At 33.1% G+C, this 20,289-nt stretch overlaps 1 protein-coding gene across 1 annotated transcript in view; it reads left to right on the top strand.

The window, feature by feature from the left end:
* DOCK7 (dedicator of cytokinesis 7) overlaps positions 1-20,289 on the top strand; it is a 225,563-nt gene that overhangs the window by 92,652 nt on the left and 112,622 nt on the right. Inside the window, 7 exon segments of the mRNA XM_079103571.1 lie at positions 7,125-7,155; positions 7,157-7,217; positions 7,220-7,242; positions 10,478-10,507; positions 10,510-10,550; positions 14,451-14,589; positions 15,477-15,578. Coding sequence (XP_078959697.1) covers positions 7,125-7,155; positions 7,157-7,217; positions 7,220-7,242; positions 10,478-10,507; positions 10,510-10,550; positions 14,451-14,589; positions 15,477-15,578 — 427 coding nt within the window.

Genomic DNA, 20,289 nt, shown 5'->3' with positions numbered 1-20,289 from the left:
CGTAATTCCTCACATGTAGAGATTAGAAGGTAGTGGTTATGTATTCTTGATTTATGGTATAGTATCTCTAGGTAGAAATATCTGGATAATTTTTTCTTATAATAGCTTGACTTAAATTATTAGGTGTAATTAAAGTGAGTAATTTGCCTAATTACAAGCTACAGAAGCATTTAAACATGAAAAAATGTAAAGAAAATAGTAACTTTATAAATGATGTTATACCTATCTTTCAGTGTCTCCTGTCTGACTACATTGTAAAAGCAGAGTCTAATCTTTGTTTGAACTTTTGCCTATTTAAATAGAACTTTGATCAAATATGACCAGTAATTTATAAAAATCAAAAAATTCTACGTCAAAGAAAATAAAATACTATTAAGCAAACTTAGTTCCTGATTTAAGGATTTTTAGTTTCTAATCAGTATACAAAATTTCCTAGGTATGTAGAATTTAGGACATTTAGCAGCCCAAATTGTTTAAATTCCAAGCAAGGCAAAGTCCTTTTGCTTTCCTGGGGTTATGCAATCATACGGAGGTGGAACTTCCAAATAACACACGAGGTAGTTTTTTTTTTTTTAATACATAGTATTTCTTCAGTTTTTCCTCGTTCGTCATGTTCAGTTTGATTTTGATGCCAGGAGTGTGATTTTTTTTCTTAAGTTTCAGTTATTCACAGTCACCCATGGTCCAAAAATATTAAAGGGAAAATTCCAGAAAATACCAAGTCTGAGTTTTAAATTGTACACCATTCTAGTAGTAGCCTGATGAAATCTGGTGGCTGGTTTACTTCAATTCCATCATGATTGAATCCTCCTTTGTGCATACTGTCTGCTGAATGTGCTACCTCAGCTATCTATTTATCATGTCCACTGGTGTGGCATCTATCTCAGTGCATGTGTTATAAGTACCCCTTACTTTACTTAAATGATGGCCCCGAAGCACAAGTGTAGTGATGCTGGCAATAAGTTAGAGATAGAGTTTTACTTTTAAGTTGGGGACCATCTGTAGTTAAAAATTTTGGTAGCCACTTAATAAAAAACTAAAGGAACAGATTAATTTTAATAATGTATTTTAGTTAATCTAATACATAAAAAATGATCATTTCAGCATATGATCAGTGTGAAAGTATTAATTAGGTATTTTAGATTTTTATACTGTGTTCAAAATTTGTGGTGTATTTTATGCTTACAGTATATCTCAGAGCCAGTCACATATGAATTATTCAGTTGTCTCAGTAGACTTTCTTATTAGTGTAGATTCCAAAAAGTATTAGATAGTGTAGATCCAGAATTTGAGGGAGTCATTTAATTTATCTTACTGTTTTCATGTTCACTATTAATAAATGTTATATTTTAGTTATTAATTTTTGCAGTCCTGGGATTGAACTCAGGGACTTGTACATGCTAGGCAATTACTCTTATCCACTGAACCACACCTCCAGCCCATGTTTTTTTTTTTTTTTTTTTTTTTTTTTTTTTTTTTAATGCTGGAAATACTAATTGTGAAAACTCAAGATATTTTAGAAAAGTATAAAAAAATGAAAATCTTGACCTCTTTACTGCAAATGTTTTGGGTGACTGATGGAACATAATTTTTTTAAAACAGAAATGAGGTTTTATATATACCCCCTTTCATGTATTGTATTATGTATTTATAAATATTCCCGACCTTAATATTTTAAAATTTAAGTTCCATATGAGTACCTTAGGTATACTGCATTCTTTTTAATGACTACACAATCTTCTATTAATGGGTGTATCTAACCTTAAATCACCCTCCTCATTAGTGATCATTTAAATTTTTTCTGGTTTTCTAATTATAAGCAGTATATATAGAAAATATGTCTTTATGTAGCTGGACAAATATTTTCACATAGGCTATAGATATTGACTTTTAAATTATGATTGCTTTTGTCCGATTGTCCTGACATTGTACCAGTTCATATCCCTGCAGTAAAATATGAGAATTTCCTCTTTCTCATATTCTTTTATCAATATTTTGAGTGAAAAAAGACAAAAAAAAATTGATAACTCTAATAGGCAAATACTATCTTGATGGTTGTTCTAGCCACATACTTTGTTCTCTTTTTCAAATTAGGTTGGGTATGTACAGAAATCGTGCCCCCACTGACACCCCCCTTAAAATATTGTCTCTTTTAAACTAATTTTTAGTATTACATATTAATGGATGCTAACTCTGTCTTATGTATAACAATAGTGTTCTTTTCAAATTGTTATTTTTTCATCTGTGTTTATGAATCACTTCCTACATGCTCTAAAATTTTATGTTTTCATGATTTTTGTGGCTATGTTTAAGAATGGCTTCCTTGCCTATAACATCTGGTTACTGTAAAGCTCTTCTAGTACTTTTATGATTGTATTATTTTAAGCCTTTGATTAATCTGGAATATTCTTGCCAGTGAGGGAATGCAGTATGAGTCTGTCTTTCCCCCTACATGTCTGGGGGAGAAAATTAACGTTTTTTCTTTCTAATTTGGCTTTAACCTTGCTGATTTGAAATTACTTTGAGGGAATATTTTGAAATACAAAGTGTAAAGACTTACTGGTTCATTTGGGAATTTATTAGTGGAGTTCTTAATCAAATGGAAATATCTGGATTCAGTTGGCATGCCTTTCTTCAGATAAGTTGAGATTCAAATTTTATTACTTATGGTGAAAATCACAACAATTTGTAGATAATGTTCAGTTAGTTCCTATTTAACCTTCAATTTAAATTCCTAGAAATATTAAATCACTAAATTTCATGTGCATTCTCTACTATTCATTCACTCATTCATTCAAGTAAATATGAAGTAACATTGTAGACATTGGGAATATAGCAGTTAAATTGATATGCAAGGTCTTGCCCTCCTGGAGTTTTGGACTCTATAAGAGAAGATTTATTTAAAAATGAAGTAATACATAAATGAAATAAGACAATTACAGATTATATAAATCAAATTACAGGGACAATGGGTGCTATTTTTTACTTTTCTGTAGTGTTTTACATATCTGTTTTATCTTGAAACTTGCTCATGAAATTTGTGGACAGGTTGTTTAATCCCAAATCCTCAGATGGGCTCCAGTGTCATTCTTTTTTCACAGTGCTTATCGTACTACATTGTATTTATCTGCTTTGTCCGATTTCCCTTCTGGACCCTGAATTCTTTGAAGTCAAGAACTTCTTTTACTCTATATTCTTGATACATAGCACACATGTACTTAGTACATGTTTGTTACAAGGAATTATAGACATAATGAATGTTGATACATTGTTATATACTTTGGTCTCTTCTTTCATCATCTCAGGAATCATACTTTCTTTTCTTGTTCTAATATTTGCAAACTCTGTCTCAACTGAATTCTTTTCATTAGGATTTAATCAGGCTCTAAATTTGGCCAACCATAAAAGACTTCAAGAAACTCCCATTTTCTGTACATAATTATTGCATTATCTTTTTCCCCTTTACAAGCAATACTTTTAAGAATTTACTGATTTATTTCATTTTCTTACCTCCCCTGCTTACTCCTGAACCTACTTTTATCTGTTTTCAAACTGAGATTATGAAATGATTTTCATGTTGCTAAATCCCATGAATGTTTTAAAGTTCTTATCTCATTTGGCCACTGAGTAGCATTTGTTTTTTGTTCTAGATTTTTTGGTACTGGGAATTGAACTCAGGGGCAACTTTATCACTGAGCGAAGTCCCCCAGCACCCATTCTCTGATTTTTTGAGACAGGCTCTCCCTAAGTTACTTAGGGCCTTTTTAAAGTTGCTGAGGGTAGCCTTGAAATCAGTCCTCCCTGCCTCAGCCTTCTGAGTCACTGGCATTACAGCATGTGCACATGCCTGGCCCCTGAGTAGCATTTGATACTACCCGTCCTTTTTCTTCTTTTCTTTCTTTGATTTCTGTTTATTTTCCTGGTTTCCCTTTGGACTGTGGCTGCCATTTCAGTATTTTTGTAGGCTTATCCCTGTCTGACCACAGAATCTTGAAGTTCCTTAAGTCAGCATTCCTTGGAATACACAAATTAAAATGACATAATTCTAATTCTGTTATAGTTCATGTCTTCAAAAATAATTCTCAGCATAGGAAAGATTATATGTAGATGCAATATAGAAAAGATTTAAGTACATACTTTGTAGTCCTGATATGAGTTTGGTAATAGAAGTGTGAACTCAATTTATTTAATAAACACTCTATTTAGAAGTATATACATATGGGGTAAAAACTATTCAGGAAAAACTACAAAAACACAAAGAAATCATTGAAAGCCGTTTTCTTCTTACTCTTTGTACTCAAATGTCCTAAAAACAAAATGACTAACCCCCAACTGGTTTGGAAAAAAAATGTTATTACCCAAAAGAACCACAGTTCTTGGAGAAATGACAGATTCCAGGTCAGAGAAGAAAGTGTGCAAGAAAAACCTGGATTGTCTCATCATTAGAGAAAGCAAAGAAGTTCTCAAAGACTACTATAAACTAAGTCTACAACCGTTTGAATTGTTTTTTTTTTTTTTTTAATTTGCCAAAGATGGGATAGTTTTGAGTGTTTCATAAGGATAATAATAACTGCAATGTGTTGAAGCCCATTAAGAAAGCTTGATCTATAAGTAACAAAGTGTGCTTTTTGAAAAAGACTTAATTGATCCCTTTTAGAGAATTGGAGTATACCCACTTACTGCTTCGAAAACTTGAAAGTAATGGAAAAGAATCAAACATTTATTCCTGACATCTCATATAATTGGCTCACTGGCAAAGCAATAGTAGATGAGGGAAGTCACCTTCATAGAGGCAATCCCCAGCTGTTAAATAAAGAAGGAATGATAGAAAATTACTTTTGGCAACCATTAGTGGATTAATGAATTTAGGCTTTGATCATCATTATTCATTAATTGTTCAAAAAGAAGAACCAAACATTTCTTTGTGGTAGAAGAACATGATATCCTTTATGAAGTAATCTTGCTTTAAAAAAAAAAAAATGAAACTTAATATGACCAAGACTTTAGATCCAACTCTCTATTTACAGAAGAATATGGTAAAATGACAGAAAAGGGATGCCAATCATTAAATCTAGGTTCTGGGGAAAAAATGGCACAAACCAGTCTGCTTTATTCAGAGAGCTGAGTACCTGTCTTTTCCAAATACCCTCTCTCATAACACTAACTGTTTTGAAATAGTCTGTAGGCAGTTTTGTCCCATTAGGCTGTATGTTCCTCAAACTAGGGAATGGACTCTCAGTCTTACTTTGTTTTCCTAGGGCCCAATATTATGTGAGATATTTATTGGGAAATCAGATATTTCCTGTACAGATTTTATTTGATGACTTAGTTTCAGTCATATCATCTTCCATCTCTTTGATTAGCAGACTTACCAGTCTACTATTTCCATATTTGCCTTTTACCACTTTTGACTGTTTTGAGTACAACTGACTCTTCTCAATCTTTACTACTTCCAGAGTGTATGCTTCTTGTCAAGGGCAGTTCCATCCCCCATCATGTAAACTGCTTTATTGCTTTTTTAATTGCAAAGATCATATATTTTCATTAACAATCTAAATAAAATGGAAAAGTATGAAAAAGAAACTTAAGCCATCATGTTAACTAAAAAAGAAAACTAAAGTCATCAGTATTATTATTTTAGAAATACAATTTTATCCATTTTCTTTTTCTTCCTTTCCTTCCCTTGTCACATCATACACAGATGCCCACAGAAAATTTTCTATAAATAGGGTAATGTTACTATTCATCCTTCCTCTGGGACCTGTTATCCCCCATCCATCGTATGAGATATTTCTTTCCACATTAACACTAGTACATATTATCATTCTAGAGACTCATATTGATGTGTCTTAGTATTTAATTTACCAATTTAGTACAAATTGAGGATCCCTTATCTGAAATGCTTGGAATCAGTGTTTCATATTTCAATTTTAAAAAATTTTGGAATATTTGCAATGCACATAATGAAATATGTTAGGGAATAGAACCCAAGTCTAAACATGAAATTCATCTGTTTAATGCATATCTTATAACACATAGCCAGAAGGTTAATTTTATACAACATTTTCCTTATTTTTCTGCATGAAACAAATTTGTATACATTGAACCATCAGATTTGTGTCATCATATCAGTGCTCATATCAGATTTGGATTTTGGATTTTTTAGATTAGGGATGCTTAACATACTAATGATCATTATATTTCTTTATAATTATTTGTAATTGTGAAAAATATAATGAATTACTTTCAAGATGTCCTTTTATACATGTGCGTAGTTCTCATAGTTGAGATGGGTTTGTTGAGTCAAAGTTTATGTGTCCATTTAACATTTCTATACTGCCCTACCACTCTCCAGAAAATTTAGACCTATTTTCATTGCCCCCAGCAGTTGATTAGCAGGGTTTTGTTATTCTTGAAGTCTTATTCATTAGCTCTAAACCACTAGTCTTCAAGTAAAGTAACTCTCTCTCTCTCTTTTTTTTTAAACTTAAACTCTTCTTTTAGTGTCTTGAATTATTATCTTATATTGACCAGCAGCAGGTACTATTAAATTTTTGCAAGATGCAACAATCACGAACTGGACAAGAAGTCAAGTAAATGCAGGGTAGAACACAATTGCCCTCAGTAATTACCTATTTCTGTTATACCCACTATATTGTAATGTATTTTTGAACATACTGTGGGAATATCATACCTCTTAATCCTTAAATCACATTTTTATAAAAACCACATTTATAAATGTCATCCTTATATCTGCTTAGATAACTCAGGTAATATTAGAATAGTCTTAATAAAGTTTCAGTCCCTTCTCATTTATTTCCCAAAAGCCTCTGTAGAGGAAAGATAATGAGTTTTGAAGTCTGACTGACTTGTACTCTGAATTCAGCTTTGTCTTCACCTAGTATGTGGGAAAATCAATTAACCTGGATTTCAGTTAATCTGCAAAATCAGGATATATTTGACTGCTGTGGATTTGAATGATTGCTCAAGGTCAAGTAAAACATACGTGAAATTTTTTAGCCCAGTGGCTTACAATATTAATAATTCAGTATTTAATGTTTCTTTTGTGATCCATAGTGTGTTTAGTTATGTATTCACTGTCATTTATAATGTTTCCTTCACAGAAATCTTCTCTACATATACCCTCAGAGTCTGTAATTTTGCCAATCGTCAAGGTTCTGCCAGAAATATAACAGTGAAAGTTCAGTTTATGTATGGGAAGATCCAAGCAATGCCATGCCGGTAAGAAATATTCTTGACTGGTTCCTATTCTTTGAAAATGTTTCAAGTAGATTTTTTGGTATCACTTGGTTGGCAGTTTCAAAATGGAGAGTAATATGATATTTTAAAAACCAAATTTCTAGTTGCATCACTTTCTATACAGATAGTAATTGCATTTACTTAAAGTCCTAACTTATTTTTTGAGGACTTGTATATGCTAGGCACTCCCAGAGATACAAAGATGAATAAGGTTTATAATCTAGAGAATATAAAAACTAATCATAAAATTAGTGGCTTTTTAAAGAGATTCAGATTTGTATCATGAGGGCACTCTGTCCAAAATACAGAACAACTTTACTTTTGGCTTGTGTGGTTTCTTATTTTCCTCATCTCCCTTTAGAGGAGAAAGGCCAGGTAAGGGAGGTGGAGGTGATGAGAGTTTGTATAAAGGTGTGTTTATAGTTTGAAAAATGCTTCCCAGGAATCTAACATAGATAGCTCTTTCTGTCTTGGTTAGAAACACTGGTATTAGTTCTCAGTCTTAACTGCATATTAGATTCTTCTGGGGAACTTTTTAAAAAAATACTGGCAATGAGGCTGAGTCTCACTTAATTCAAATAGTAGTCTGGGCATCTGAACCAGCTGTCAGTATTTTTAAAATTTCATCTGGGTGTTTCATTTTGCAGCCAGTATTGACAACCAAGATATGTACTAATCATTTCAAGATTGGTATAGTGATTCCAAAGAATAGGTGTTCAGAGGTGGGAGAGAATGCTCTACTGTAAAACCAAAGGCCTTTCTGATTTAATGGCTGTGGGCCTGGAGAGCTGGGGAAGGAAAGCAGTTCAGGTCTAGGAGTGTCTCTGAACAGTGCCAAGTACAGTGGTGAGTTGCCTATGATCCAGAGAAGTGCAAGCTAAGTCAGAAATAGTGGACAGAGGCCAGACTGGGGAGAATCTTGACTGCCAAAATTGTCACTTAAGATTTGTGGAACATTAGTGGATGCAAGTTCCATGACAGTAGATTTTTGGCTCAACTGAAGTTGGTAACATGGAATAGGAGTATGCTATGACTGTAGATAAATGTTTACCCTCTGAGAAGCAAAGTAAAATGAAAATGCTTAGCTGAGAATGGGTGCATTGTTAAGTTTTATTTTATCCTGCTATGTCTGTCTTTTAATTAGTTTCTTTTGAGTCTCTACTCAGTAGGAAAGATATATTTTCTTCTCTATTCCCTCAGTTTTATCAGCATTTTTATATCTCCTTGATAGCAGTAAGCATAAATTATTCATCTTTGTATTCTCCCATGACAGCTATTTCAGATCATTGCATATAATACATGCTGGATAAATATTTGTTGAGTAAATGTAGAATTCATTTTTGAGGTTTGAAATTATCATTTCATGCTCTTTACCAGCTCTACATTTCTGCTGAAGAAATGAATATACTATCATAACTGATAAAAAGATACTTGATTGTGAAAATAGTTGCTTTGTCAGCCTATATATGAATTGCTGTGTGAATTTGAGCTCATGACTGATGTAGATTATGTAAAATAATTTGTTTTTATTGTTTGCCTAACAAATTCTTCTTGTCAGCGTATTTATGGCCTTTTCTAGAACCCCTACTGCACCCTACCTACACTGGCAGTTAGACACTCCCTCTTTGGTGCTACCATAGCATCTTCTCACTTTCACAGGCGTTATTACTCTATGATTATATGTTTATTTCTTCATCTCACCCTTAGACTGTGAGCTCCTTGAGAGCAGGAGCCATGTCTTACTCATATCTGTATCTTGATGCCTAGCATAGTGGTTCACGGTACATAATTGATGCTCAGGCCATGTTATTGAATGATTAAAAATATATGTCCAGTGGTCAAAAAAAAGGAACACCTTCCACTTTATGTCATTCATGTTACAAAGATAAGTTATCTTGTGAAAAGTGATAGCCTCTCTGAGGGATAAAAAGTATTACATTATTTTTATTTGTGTGTTATTAATCATCTAAAATATAATGCTTTTGTATTTATGTGAGTAACTGGTTTGAAAGAGTATATACACATGGGCATGTGCTTGCTTTTTTTTTTTTAAATAAGGACTATTAAAAGGGATCCTCAGAAATTATATGATCATATAATGTCAGTATGTTAAAATTGTAAACATCATAATTCTTTCACAGTAACATTTTATAAAAACATACTAAGGTATTTCATCAATAAGGCTTATCTAGGAGACTGTAGGAGAATCAAAATAATTTTATTTTTATATACCCTTAAAATTAAAGGACCTGCTTAAAATGTTACAAAAAGAAGCAGGAATACTTACTCATATGCCCTTTTAATAAGGGGTGATGCCAGTTAATCCTTTTACATAAGAAATGAACTTAGAGTTAGTTGTTTTACTGTTTGTGTTGATGGAAGTGTACTGACATGCCCACATTCCTGTTCATGTATATGAAAGATGGCTAGCCAGACTTAAGATTTTAATCTATGGCTAGATAACATTGCATATCTAACTTTCTTTTCATAGTAATAATCGCTATGATCTTGATATCATTAAGCCATTTCTGTAGTCAGCTGCCCTAATTAGCCATAGTATTCCTGTCAGAATTCAAGAGGAAGATATATAAGGTTGGATTATTTTGTCTCTAAACTTTTTCCAGAAGTAATACTGTATTTTTTTTAATGTGGTGGGTTTTTTTTTTTTTAAACATATGTATAAGATATAAGAACAGATCTCCTCCTCCATTGTATAGTAACTTGCAGGGTGTACTAGAAGCAAAGGATACATAGCTTGAGCTAATAATGAGATTTTTATATGATTTATAAATATTTATAACTTTCAGAATAACTCTGCTGGTGAGTGAAAAAGCCACCAATTTGTAAAGTAAATTTATGCCACCATTCTAGAATTACATTTCTTATATAAATTCCAAATAATATGCTATATCAAGTTTAATAATAAATTTTTCACTTTCTTTAAGAAAAAAGGAAACAAATGTACCTTATTGCTCATTAGATAGAAGTATAATTGATAGAAATTTTTTGAATGTTTGAATGTCAGATGGGTCTATCATTGAAAAGAAATTTATAGTTAACCAATTAAACTTAATGAACGCCAGTAGGCACATTGTTCTTCATTGGGCCAATTTTGCCCAATTTTCTCAAAGTTATTAAATCAGACAAATTCTTACATAGATATGAAACATCTAGCATTTATTACAACAAAGTTTCAACATGCTGTTATTTGTTACAGGGTAATCTTGGTAAATCTAGCTGTTCTGACGTTTTTCAAAGGAAGCCTATACAGCCGTAGTATATCATAACAGGTACTGAATTAAAATATTTCTTTCAAAGTTACTCAACTTCTCAGTGACATTGTTAGCACTCACATTAGTGTGTTTACCAAATGCTGGGCTGCACTGACTGTGCCAAGTTTAAGGCTGACATCAAGTTTATGAATTTTCGTCTGTAAATGCACAGCCATTCTCATAGACATCTCAAATATAAGACTTTGTACAAAAAACATCTTGTTCTATCGAATTCTCTGATTCCTTTCATTTTTACATTACTGTTATTGATTATCAGTATATGGTCTCTGATCCTTTGATCTATCCCTGTTGTTTCCCCTGGCAACTTTTCTAGTTTTATTTAACTCTTTACTAAGGCTTAAGCCACTAGTAAAATTGTTGGTATTCTCAAATGCAATAATCCTTTGATGTAATGACTTTCCATTTTACTTCTTTGGCAAATTGGGTAACTTTGTTAACCTTAATTTCTGCTTTATTTTGGGGGGAATTATTGAATGCTGTTGGAAAAAAATCAAAATCTCACAAATCAATGGAATATTGCAAAATTGATGTTATTGTGTCATGTGATAGGCTATATTAATTTCATTTTATTTTATCTGTCTTTTGACTCACTGCATCTTCTCATAATTTATTGTCACTGTTTTGTTTTTTATTTAACCTCTTACATAAGAGTAACTGCAGGAGTTTCCTCTAGGTTCTCTTTTCTTTTGGCTTTACTCTCTGCATTCCTTTTATTAAGTTCATGAAAACCATCCAACTTGAGATCCATACTTCTCTACTTTTCACCTCAAATTATTCCCAAGCTCTTCTGTCCTTTTTTCTATTTCAAATGTAGTAATGACCCACTTCCTGCTCCATGCGAATCATTCCACCTGTTCTCTAACACTGATTATCCAGCCTCTTCCAGAATAGTTCCAATCAGTTATTCCTTCTCTTGCATCCTCAGTGTTTGTTTCATTGTCTTTAGTTCTTATTCTCAAATATGTTTCCCTGACTTCAAACAATAACAACACGTCTTTCTTTAGTGCTGTTAAATAGTGTGCATTTTCCTTGCCCTCCTTAAAACTTTTCTTCTTTCTCACTTTGTTTTGTGACTGTTTGCCAGTTTTCTTCTACTTCTTTAAACATTCTCTCTCTTTTTTTTTGTAATAATAATTCTTTATCCCATATGTGTAGGCATTCTGCACAAAACACTAAGGCTTTGTTCTTAACTGTTTTTCTTCTTTATATTCGTTCTCAATAATCTCATATGTATGTCTTAGAATTACATTCAGTGAAAATGCTTCTAATTTAATACTTATGTGGATTGTTCCCACCTCTTTATTTTTAGCTCTAATCTTCCTTCTGAAGTACATGCATGTATTTTCATTGACCTACTGTAAATATTCATTTCGGTACCCTGTTGCCTTTTCAGTTTCTATATATCTGTCCCTGACTCCATCTCTCACTTTCTATTTTGTTAATGGTACCACCATTTTTCCCAGTTAGTTCAGCTCAAATTTAAGACAATCTTTACCTTCCCTCTTCTATTCCCTAATAGCCAATGCACTTTTACATCTTGATGATCTTTCTGCTTTATTAGCAGATGTCTTGTTGCTGTCCTGTTTCTGGTCTTCTCTTAGATCTTCTTCTCTGTTATGGTGATGATTCCTTGTTTTTATTGAACTCCTACTTATTCCTGTATTGCCTATCTCAAGTAGCACCTCCTCAATGGTAGATAATCCCCTGATCTCAGACTTGAAGTAATCTGTTCTTCTCTGTTCTTAAGAGCTTAACCCTGCATGCTCTGTACCAGGGGTTGGCAAACATTTTCTTTCTTTCTTTTTCCCAGTATTGGGGATTGAACCCAGAGCATTCAACCATGCCTGGGCAAGTGCTCTTACCACTGAGCCACATCCCCAGCTCTTAGATAGTTATATGTTTTAGGGTCTGGGCCCATAAGTTCTCTTCTGCCACTCATTCAGCTCTGCCACTGTAGCATAAAGCAACCTAGACCTAAGTAAAGTTGCACGTAAATTGATGTGGTTACATTCAAAGGCTTTACTTATGGACACTTAAATTTAAATTTCATATAACTTTCAGATGACATGAAATATATTATCTTTTACCATTTAAAAATATAAAACTGAAGCTGGGGTTGTGGCTCAGTGGTAGAGCACTTTGCCTGACATGTGGAGCATGGGTTCAAATCTTAGCACTGCATATAATAAATAAAAATGAAGGTTCCATCAACAACTAAAAAAAATTTTAAAAATAAAAATATAAAAAAACTATTCTTAATTTGCAGGCTATATACAACTAAGCAGGGGACTGGATTTAGGCCCTTGAACCAAACAGTTTGCCAACCCCCATCCCATTTTTTTTTATAGCATAGCTATTGAGATCTATGTCTTATTATATTTACTAAATATAAACACTCTTTGAGGGTAATCGTATTTGCTTATATCATCTTAAGCACCAGCACAGAAATAACAGTGTTTAGCCTAAGTTGGACAAATTAAAACCTACCTGGTTGAATGAGTAATTCTTGTAGATAACTTAATTTTCACAAAAGCCTTCATATAGTGAATTCAGGAAGAAATGAAGCCAAAACATCATACCAGGAAAGGTGTTTGCTAATAAGGTAGTAATTTCTTAAAATTTCTCAGTTTCATCTAGTTGTAATAATAATAATCATTATTATTTGCTCTCCAGTCATTAGTGGGAATTAAAATGACAGTACCGTCTGACATTGCTGGTAAATTCTACCTTTTTCATAATCAGTGATAATTGGCGTGAGAGTATTAATAGGATTATAGCTTTTCTCCCCTCCAAAAGTCAGTAACGTTCTCAGATGGCTAGCATCAGGCTCTTTCTTATAGTATTATTTAAAGCCTAGATCCCTTTTTTTTTGGTGACCAAATCCATACCTATTAACATGTTTTTGAGCTGATTTGAGAGGAAAGAATATATTGACCAATTAGCCTTAAGAAAAAAAATCTCTTAATTGTTAGAACAACCTTCATTTTAAAGATGGGTGGGGCCAATATGGTTAGTTGGCATTTTTTCTAAATATAATCTTAGTATGGAAGTGTTGGGGATGCTAAAGTTCTGTCCCCCTTTAATGGATACCAATCATGCTTTCCTTTAAATGCCCCCATACTCAATGGATGTTGAGACAAAATATGATGAAACATGTGTTGAGAGAAACATGATAATTATTGTACTCTTGTAGTGTGTAGAAGCCTTTCTAAACTGTGGGACAAATGAAATTTGTGGACATTCCTGATTTTATCTTTTGTTGTTGCTGTTGTTTTTACTTAATGTCAGTTCTCTCCATGTTTTGGTAATATTTTTTATTTTGTTAACATTGAATAATTGATATAAGACATTCCACAGAGAGCCCAACTTCATATTAGGGTATCTTTATATATATATAAAGATATATATATATTTTATTTTAAACAAAAAGATGATACAAATCAGGCTTAATATGAAATGGTACTCCTACAAAAGAAAAAATGCTTTTCTATGGTATGGTTTTAAAATATATACTCATAAAGCTCCTGTTATTTTTTCTGTGTTTGTCAGAATAGATTCATAAATGTAGAAAGCTCTACCTAAATCTCCTTTTACATATAGATTCAGTATAGATCTCAATATCAAGGTGGTAATAATTAATGAGTTTTCTAATAGTAAGATTATTTACCCATTTAATAAAAATGGGATGAGAAATTTCAGAAATGATGATAGCTTTCTCATCTAGAAGTAGAATTTAATTATTTGGAGATTGAGAATAAAGAAAAATATTTTGGATTAGAGGAAAAATAAAGCATGAATACTAAAATTAATTTTAAAATTGCTCAAATGTACAAATGCAATAATTATTTTGGGCATATTACTGATTATTTATTTCTGTTTTTGTTCTTTTGTATGAAGGTCTCCTGATTTTCATGAAGAAGTCAAGGTTAAACTCCCTGCTACTTTAACTGATCATCATCACTTGCTTTTTACTTTCTATCATGTTAGTTGTCAACAAAAACAAAATACTCCTCTTGAAACCCCAGTTGGATATACAGTAAGTCCTTCTTATTAAATATTTAGCTCTTTGATAGTTAAAATATTTATGATACTTAAGATAATATTCATTTATTATTTGAATATTCCCTGCTTCCCTACAGTTATAAATTGCATTTGTGTGATAGTCATCATAACAAGATAAAGCTCATAGTGTGATAAATGCAATCAACAAATTGATAAACTTGTATAAACACATAGGTGTTGGTCCTGAATACTGAGTGTTTACCCAACAGTGAAATATAAGGAGAGAATAATTTGAATGTAAAATTAATAAAAGAAATTAATTTCTTACCAAAGAAATTAAACCTCTCAAGTAATTTTCAAAAATCTTTGAAATACAGAAGTAAAATTAAGATTAGCATTATAATGTACTGTCACATAATTTTTTCAGAAAAATTGTGCTTCCACCCAAAAGAGGAAAATCAACATTTGATTTATTATTTTTGTTTCTGGCATTTGTGACATGAATTTGTTAATTGTAAAAAAATAAGTTTATGTTCATACTTTCAGTTTGGTTGTCAGCCATCATAGGCTGGTTAATCTTTCACTATTCACATTGAAACTGTTATCACAGTTTTAAAATTGATTCACTTCATGTCCTTTTTTAAGGATGCACTTTTCCTTAGGTAATAAGGACCCCCTATATTATACATTACATGGTTAGTAAAATAATGTTTTGAGGCATCCTCCTTGATGAAATGTCATCAAGGTAACTTGCCTTTAGAGGAATTAGGAAAGCCTGTAATTATTATTTATATAATTAAATACCTTATGTTTGGTGATAAGAGAATTTAGCTAATACCGAGTTCTTAGGACAGATTTTCCAAGTAATTATTTTTATAACAAACACATTTAAGTTATAATTGTTTACTTTTCATTTAAAAGTGGATACCAATGCTTCAGAATGGACGGTTGAAGACTGGCCAGTTTTGCCTACCAGTCTCACTAGAAAAACCACCACAGGCTTATTCTGTACTATCTCCTGAGGTCAGTATCTTTCATGTTATAATTCTCTAAATTGAATGGAATGACTTATTCATTACAAAAATGTTTCACAAACCAAAACCTTGCTATTTCTTCTATCTCTAAGTGTGTAGATAAGGAAGTAATATTATTTCCTTCAGATTGAGTCCTCTTATGAAACTTGGAGGCTTTTGTCCTTTTTAAAAATAAGTATATTCATTTTAAAACCAAGATTATGTATAAAATGTAAACTCAAAAGATAAATTTGCAAGATTTTCAGTTGTAATGTGTGAAGCTTCTTTAAATAAATGAATACTATTTTTTTTCTATTTCTTTTTTGGAACCAGGAATTGAACCCAAGGGTGCTTAACCATTCAACCATATGCCCAGCCCTTTTCTTCCTTTTTCTTTTCTTATTTTTTTCATTCATTCTTTTTTGGGGGGGCACACCAGGGATTGAATTTAGGGTTACTCAACCACTGAGCCAGATCCCCAGCCCTATTTTGTATTTTATTTAGAGACGGTCTCACTGAGTTGCTTAGTACCTCACTTTTGCTGCAACTGACTTTGAACTTGTGTTCCTTCTGCTTCGGCCTCTTGAGGGGATTACAGGTCTGTTCCACCATGCCCAGCTTGAACGTTTCTTTTAATAGATTTTACATTTCACTAAAAGACTGGAGGAAAGAAAACAGATTTGAATTAAAACTTTTTTTTTTTTTTAATGCAGTGTACTCATGCTATGGTCTATTATTCAGCTACTAAAAAAAAAAAGAATGAAATACTGGTATATGCTACAGTAAATCAATCTTGAAAATGTGCTAAGAAGTCAGTCATGAAAGACTACAATATATTGTATGATTCCATTTCTGTGAATACATCACATTTCTGTGAAATGGAATAGGCAAATTTGTAGAACAAAGTGAATTAGCACCTGCCTAGGGGTAGGAGTTAGGGGGTTGCGGGAAATTGGAGTGATTGCTCATTGGTACCAAATTTATTTTTGAGGTGATGAAAAAGTTCTAAACATGGTAATTCATGGAAAATTTTAGTTTTTCTTGTTTATAGTTATCATAAATTAGCTTTTAGAATTCAAACAACTTGGGTATGGAGGTGCAAATCTTTATTTCAGGTACTCAGAGGCTGAGGCAGGAGGAGTCTTTGAGACCAGTCTGGGAAACATAGGTAGACACTATCTTAAAAAAGAAAAAGAAAAGTTTTTAATCCAGGTAATGGAAGGATATTTTATTTTTTTGAACAGTTCCCTAGTCTCATTCAGAAGTTTCCCTGAATCTTGGGAGTATACCACTTGGGGTAATCTACCCATCTTCTTTCACTAAAATAATGTAAAATATGTTATCAGAGTTTGTAGTAATAGAAGATATAAAATGAAAAACTCAGAAGACTAAAGAAAACAAGTTGTTTATCTTTCCCAGGGTTAATATTTTTAGGACTTTGATACATTTCCTTCTAGTATGTTTTAAATTTTTTCATACATGTGTATAGGGTAATAACGTTCATCTCAATCCACTGTCCTTCCCATCCCCACCCAACCCATCCTTCCCCTCACTCCCCTCTGTACAATCCAAAGTTCCTTCATTTTCCCTACCCACCTACTACTATGGATCAGCATCCACTTATCAGAGAAAACATTTGGCCTTTGGTTTTCTGGGATTGGCTTATTTCACTTAGCATGGTATTCTCTAGTTCCATCCATTTACCTGCAAATGCCATAATTTCATTCTTCTTTAAGACTGAGTAATATTCCATTTTCTTTATCCATTTATCTGTTGAAGGACATCTAAATTGGTTACATAGTTTTGCTATCATGAATTGAGCTGCTATAAATATTGATGTGGCTATGTCACTGTAGTATGCTGATTTTATATTCTTTGAGTATAAACTGAGGAGTGGGATAGCTGGGTCAAATGGTGGTTCTATTCCAAGTTTTCTCAGGAATCTCCATATTGCTTTCCAAAGTAGTTACACCAATCTGCAGTCCTACCAACAACGTATGAGTGTACCTTTCCCCCCACATCCTCGCCAACACTTACTATTGCTTGTATTTTTTTTTTTTTGTGGTGCTGGGGATTGAACCCAGGGCCTCTAGCACTCTACCAACTGAGCTATATCCCCAGCCTATTGCTTGTATTTTGATAATTGCCATTCTGACTGGAGTGAGATGAAATCTTAGAGCAGTTTTTTTTTTTTAAGTAACCATTTCTTTTTTTTTAATTAATTAATTAATTTATTTATTTTTATTGTAAACAAATGGGATACATGTTGTTTCTCTGTACATGGCATAGAGGCATACCATTTGTGTAATCATAAATTTACATAGGGTAATGTTGTTTGATTCATTCTGTTATTTTTTCCCTTCCCCCCACCCCTCCTACCCCTCTTTTCTCTCTATACAGGTCACTTCCTGTCGCCAATTCTTACACCCTCCTTATCCCTAACCCTAAACCTAACCCCTAACCCTAACGCTAACCCCTCCTACCCCATTATATGTCCTCATCCGCTTACCAGCGAGGATCATTCGTCCTTTAGTTTGTTAGAGATTGGCTTATCTCACTTAGCATGATATCCTCCAGTTTCATCCATTGTGCCTGCAAATGCCATAATTTTATCATTCTTCATGGCGGAGTAATATTCCTTGTATATATATGCAGTATTCTTCATCCATTCATCAACATGAGGGCATCTAGGTTAGGTCCACAATTTGGGCTATAGTGATATTGAGCAGCTATGAACATTGATGTGGCTTATCTCTATAGTATGCTGATTTAAGTCCTTTGGATATAGGCCAAGGAGTGGGATAGCTGGGTCAAATGGGTGGTTCCATTCCAAGCTTTCGGAGAATCCTCCATACTGCTTTCCAGAGTTGGCTGCACTAATTTGCAACCCCACCAGCAAATGTATTGAGTGTACCTTTTTCCCCACATCCTCCGCCAACACCTATTGTTGCTTGTGTTCTTGATAATCGCCATTCTCATTGGGGTGAGATGAAATACTGTTAGGGTAGTTTTGATTTGCATTTCTCTTATTACTAGAGATGTTGAACATTTTTCATATATCTGTTGATTGCTGGTACATCTTCTGTGAAGTGTCCCTGTTCATTTCTTAGCCCATTTTGTTGATATGGATTATTTGTATTCTTGATGTAGAGTTTTTGAGTTCATTTATAGATTCATAGGAAATTAGTTGCTCTATCTGAAGTATGAGTGGCAAAGATAATTTCTCCCACTCTGTAGGCTCTCTCTTCACATTACTGATAGTTACCTTTGCTGAGAGAAGCTTTTTAGTTTGACTCTATCCCATGGTTGATTCTAGCTTTTATTCCTTGTGCTATGGGAGTCCTGTTAAGGAAGTCTGATCCTAAGCAACAAGTTGAAGGTTTGGACCTACTTTTTCTTTCTATAAGATGCAGGGGTGCTGGTCTGATTCCGAGGTCCTTGATCCATTTTGAGTTGAGTTTTGTAGCAGATGAGAGATAGGGATTTAGTTTCCATTCTGTTGCATATGGATTTCCAGTTTTTCCCAGCACCATTTGTTGAAGAGGCTATCTTTTCTTAGAGCAGTTTTGATTTGCATTTCTCTAATTGCAAGAGATGATGAACATTTTTTGATATGTTTGTTGATTGATTTATTTCTTTTTCTGTGAAGTGTCTGTGCAGTTCCTTATCCCATTTATTGACTGGGTTATTTGTTTTTTTGGTGCTGTTTTTTGAGTTCTTTATTTATCTTGGAGATTAATACTCTATCTGAGGTGCATGTGATAAAGATTATTTCCCATTCTGTAGGCTTTCTCTTCAAATTATGGATTGTTTCTGTTGCTAAGAAGCTTTTTAGTTGAATCCATACCATTTATTGATTCTTGATTTTACTTCTTGCACTTTAGGAGTCCTCCTGAGGAAGTTAGGTCCTAAAACAACATGATGAAGATTTGGGCCTACTTTTTCTTCTATTATAGGCACGGTGTCTCTGTTCTAGTGCCTAAGTCTTCAATCCATTTTGAGTTGATTTTTGTGCAGGGTGAGAGATAGAGGTTTAACTTCATTTTGTTGCATATGGATTTCCAGTTTTCCTAGCACCATTTGTTGAAGAGGCTATCTTTTCTCCAATGTATATTTTTGGCACCTTTGATTAGTATGAGATAAATGTATTTATGTGGGTTTTTTCTCTGTGTCTTCTATTTTGTACCATTGGTCTACATGTCTATTTTGGTGCCAGTACCAAGCTTTTTGTGTTACTATTGCTCCGTAGTATAGCTTAAGCTCTGGTAATGTGATGCCTCCTGCTTCCTTCTTCTTGCTAAGAATTTCTTTGGCTATTCTGGGTCTCTTATTTTTACAAATGAATTTCATGATTGATTTTTCTATTCGTATGAAGAATGTCATTGGGGTTTTAATAAGAATTGCATCGAATCTGTATAACACTTTTGGTAGTATGGCCATTTTGACAATATTAATTCTACCTATCTAATAGCATGAGTGGCCTTTCTGTCTTCTAAGGTCTTCTTCAATTTCTTTCTTCAGTGTTCTGTAGTTTTCATTATAGAGGTCTTTCACCTATTTTGTTAGATTTATTTCCAAGTATTTTATTTTTGTTAAGACTATTGTGAACGGGGTAGTTTTCCTAATTTCTCTTGCAGTGGATTTGTTGCTTATGTATAGAAATGCATTTGATTTATAGGTGTTGATTTTATATCCTACTTTGCTGAATTCCTTTATGAGTT

This window comes from Sciurus vulgaris, assembly GCF_902686455.1.
Source record: "Sciurus vulgaris genome assembly, chromosome: 1".
NCBI lineage: Eukaryota > Metazoa > Chordata > Mammalia > Rodentia > Sciuridae > Sciurus > Sciurus vulgaris.
The sequence above is the reverse complement of the archived record's forward strand: the minus strand, read 5'-3'. Positions and strand labels throughout refer to the sequence as shown.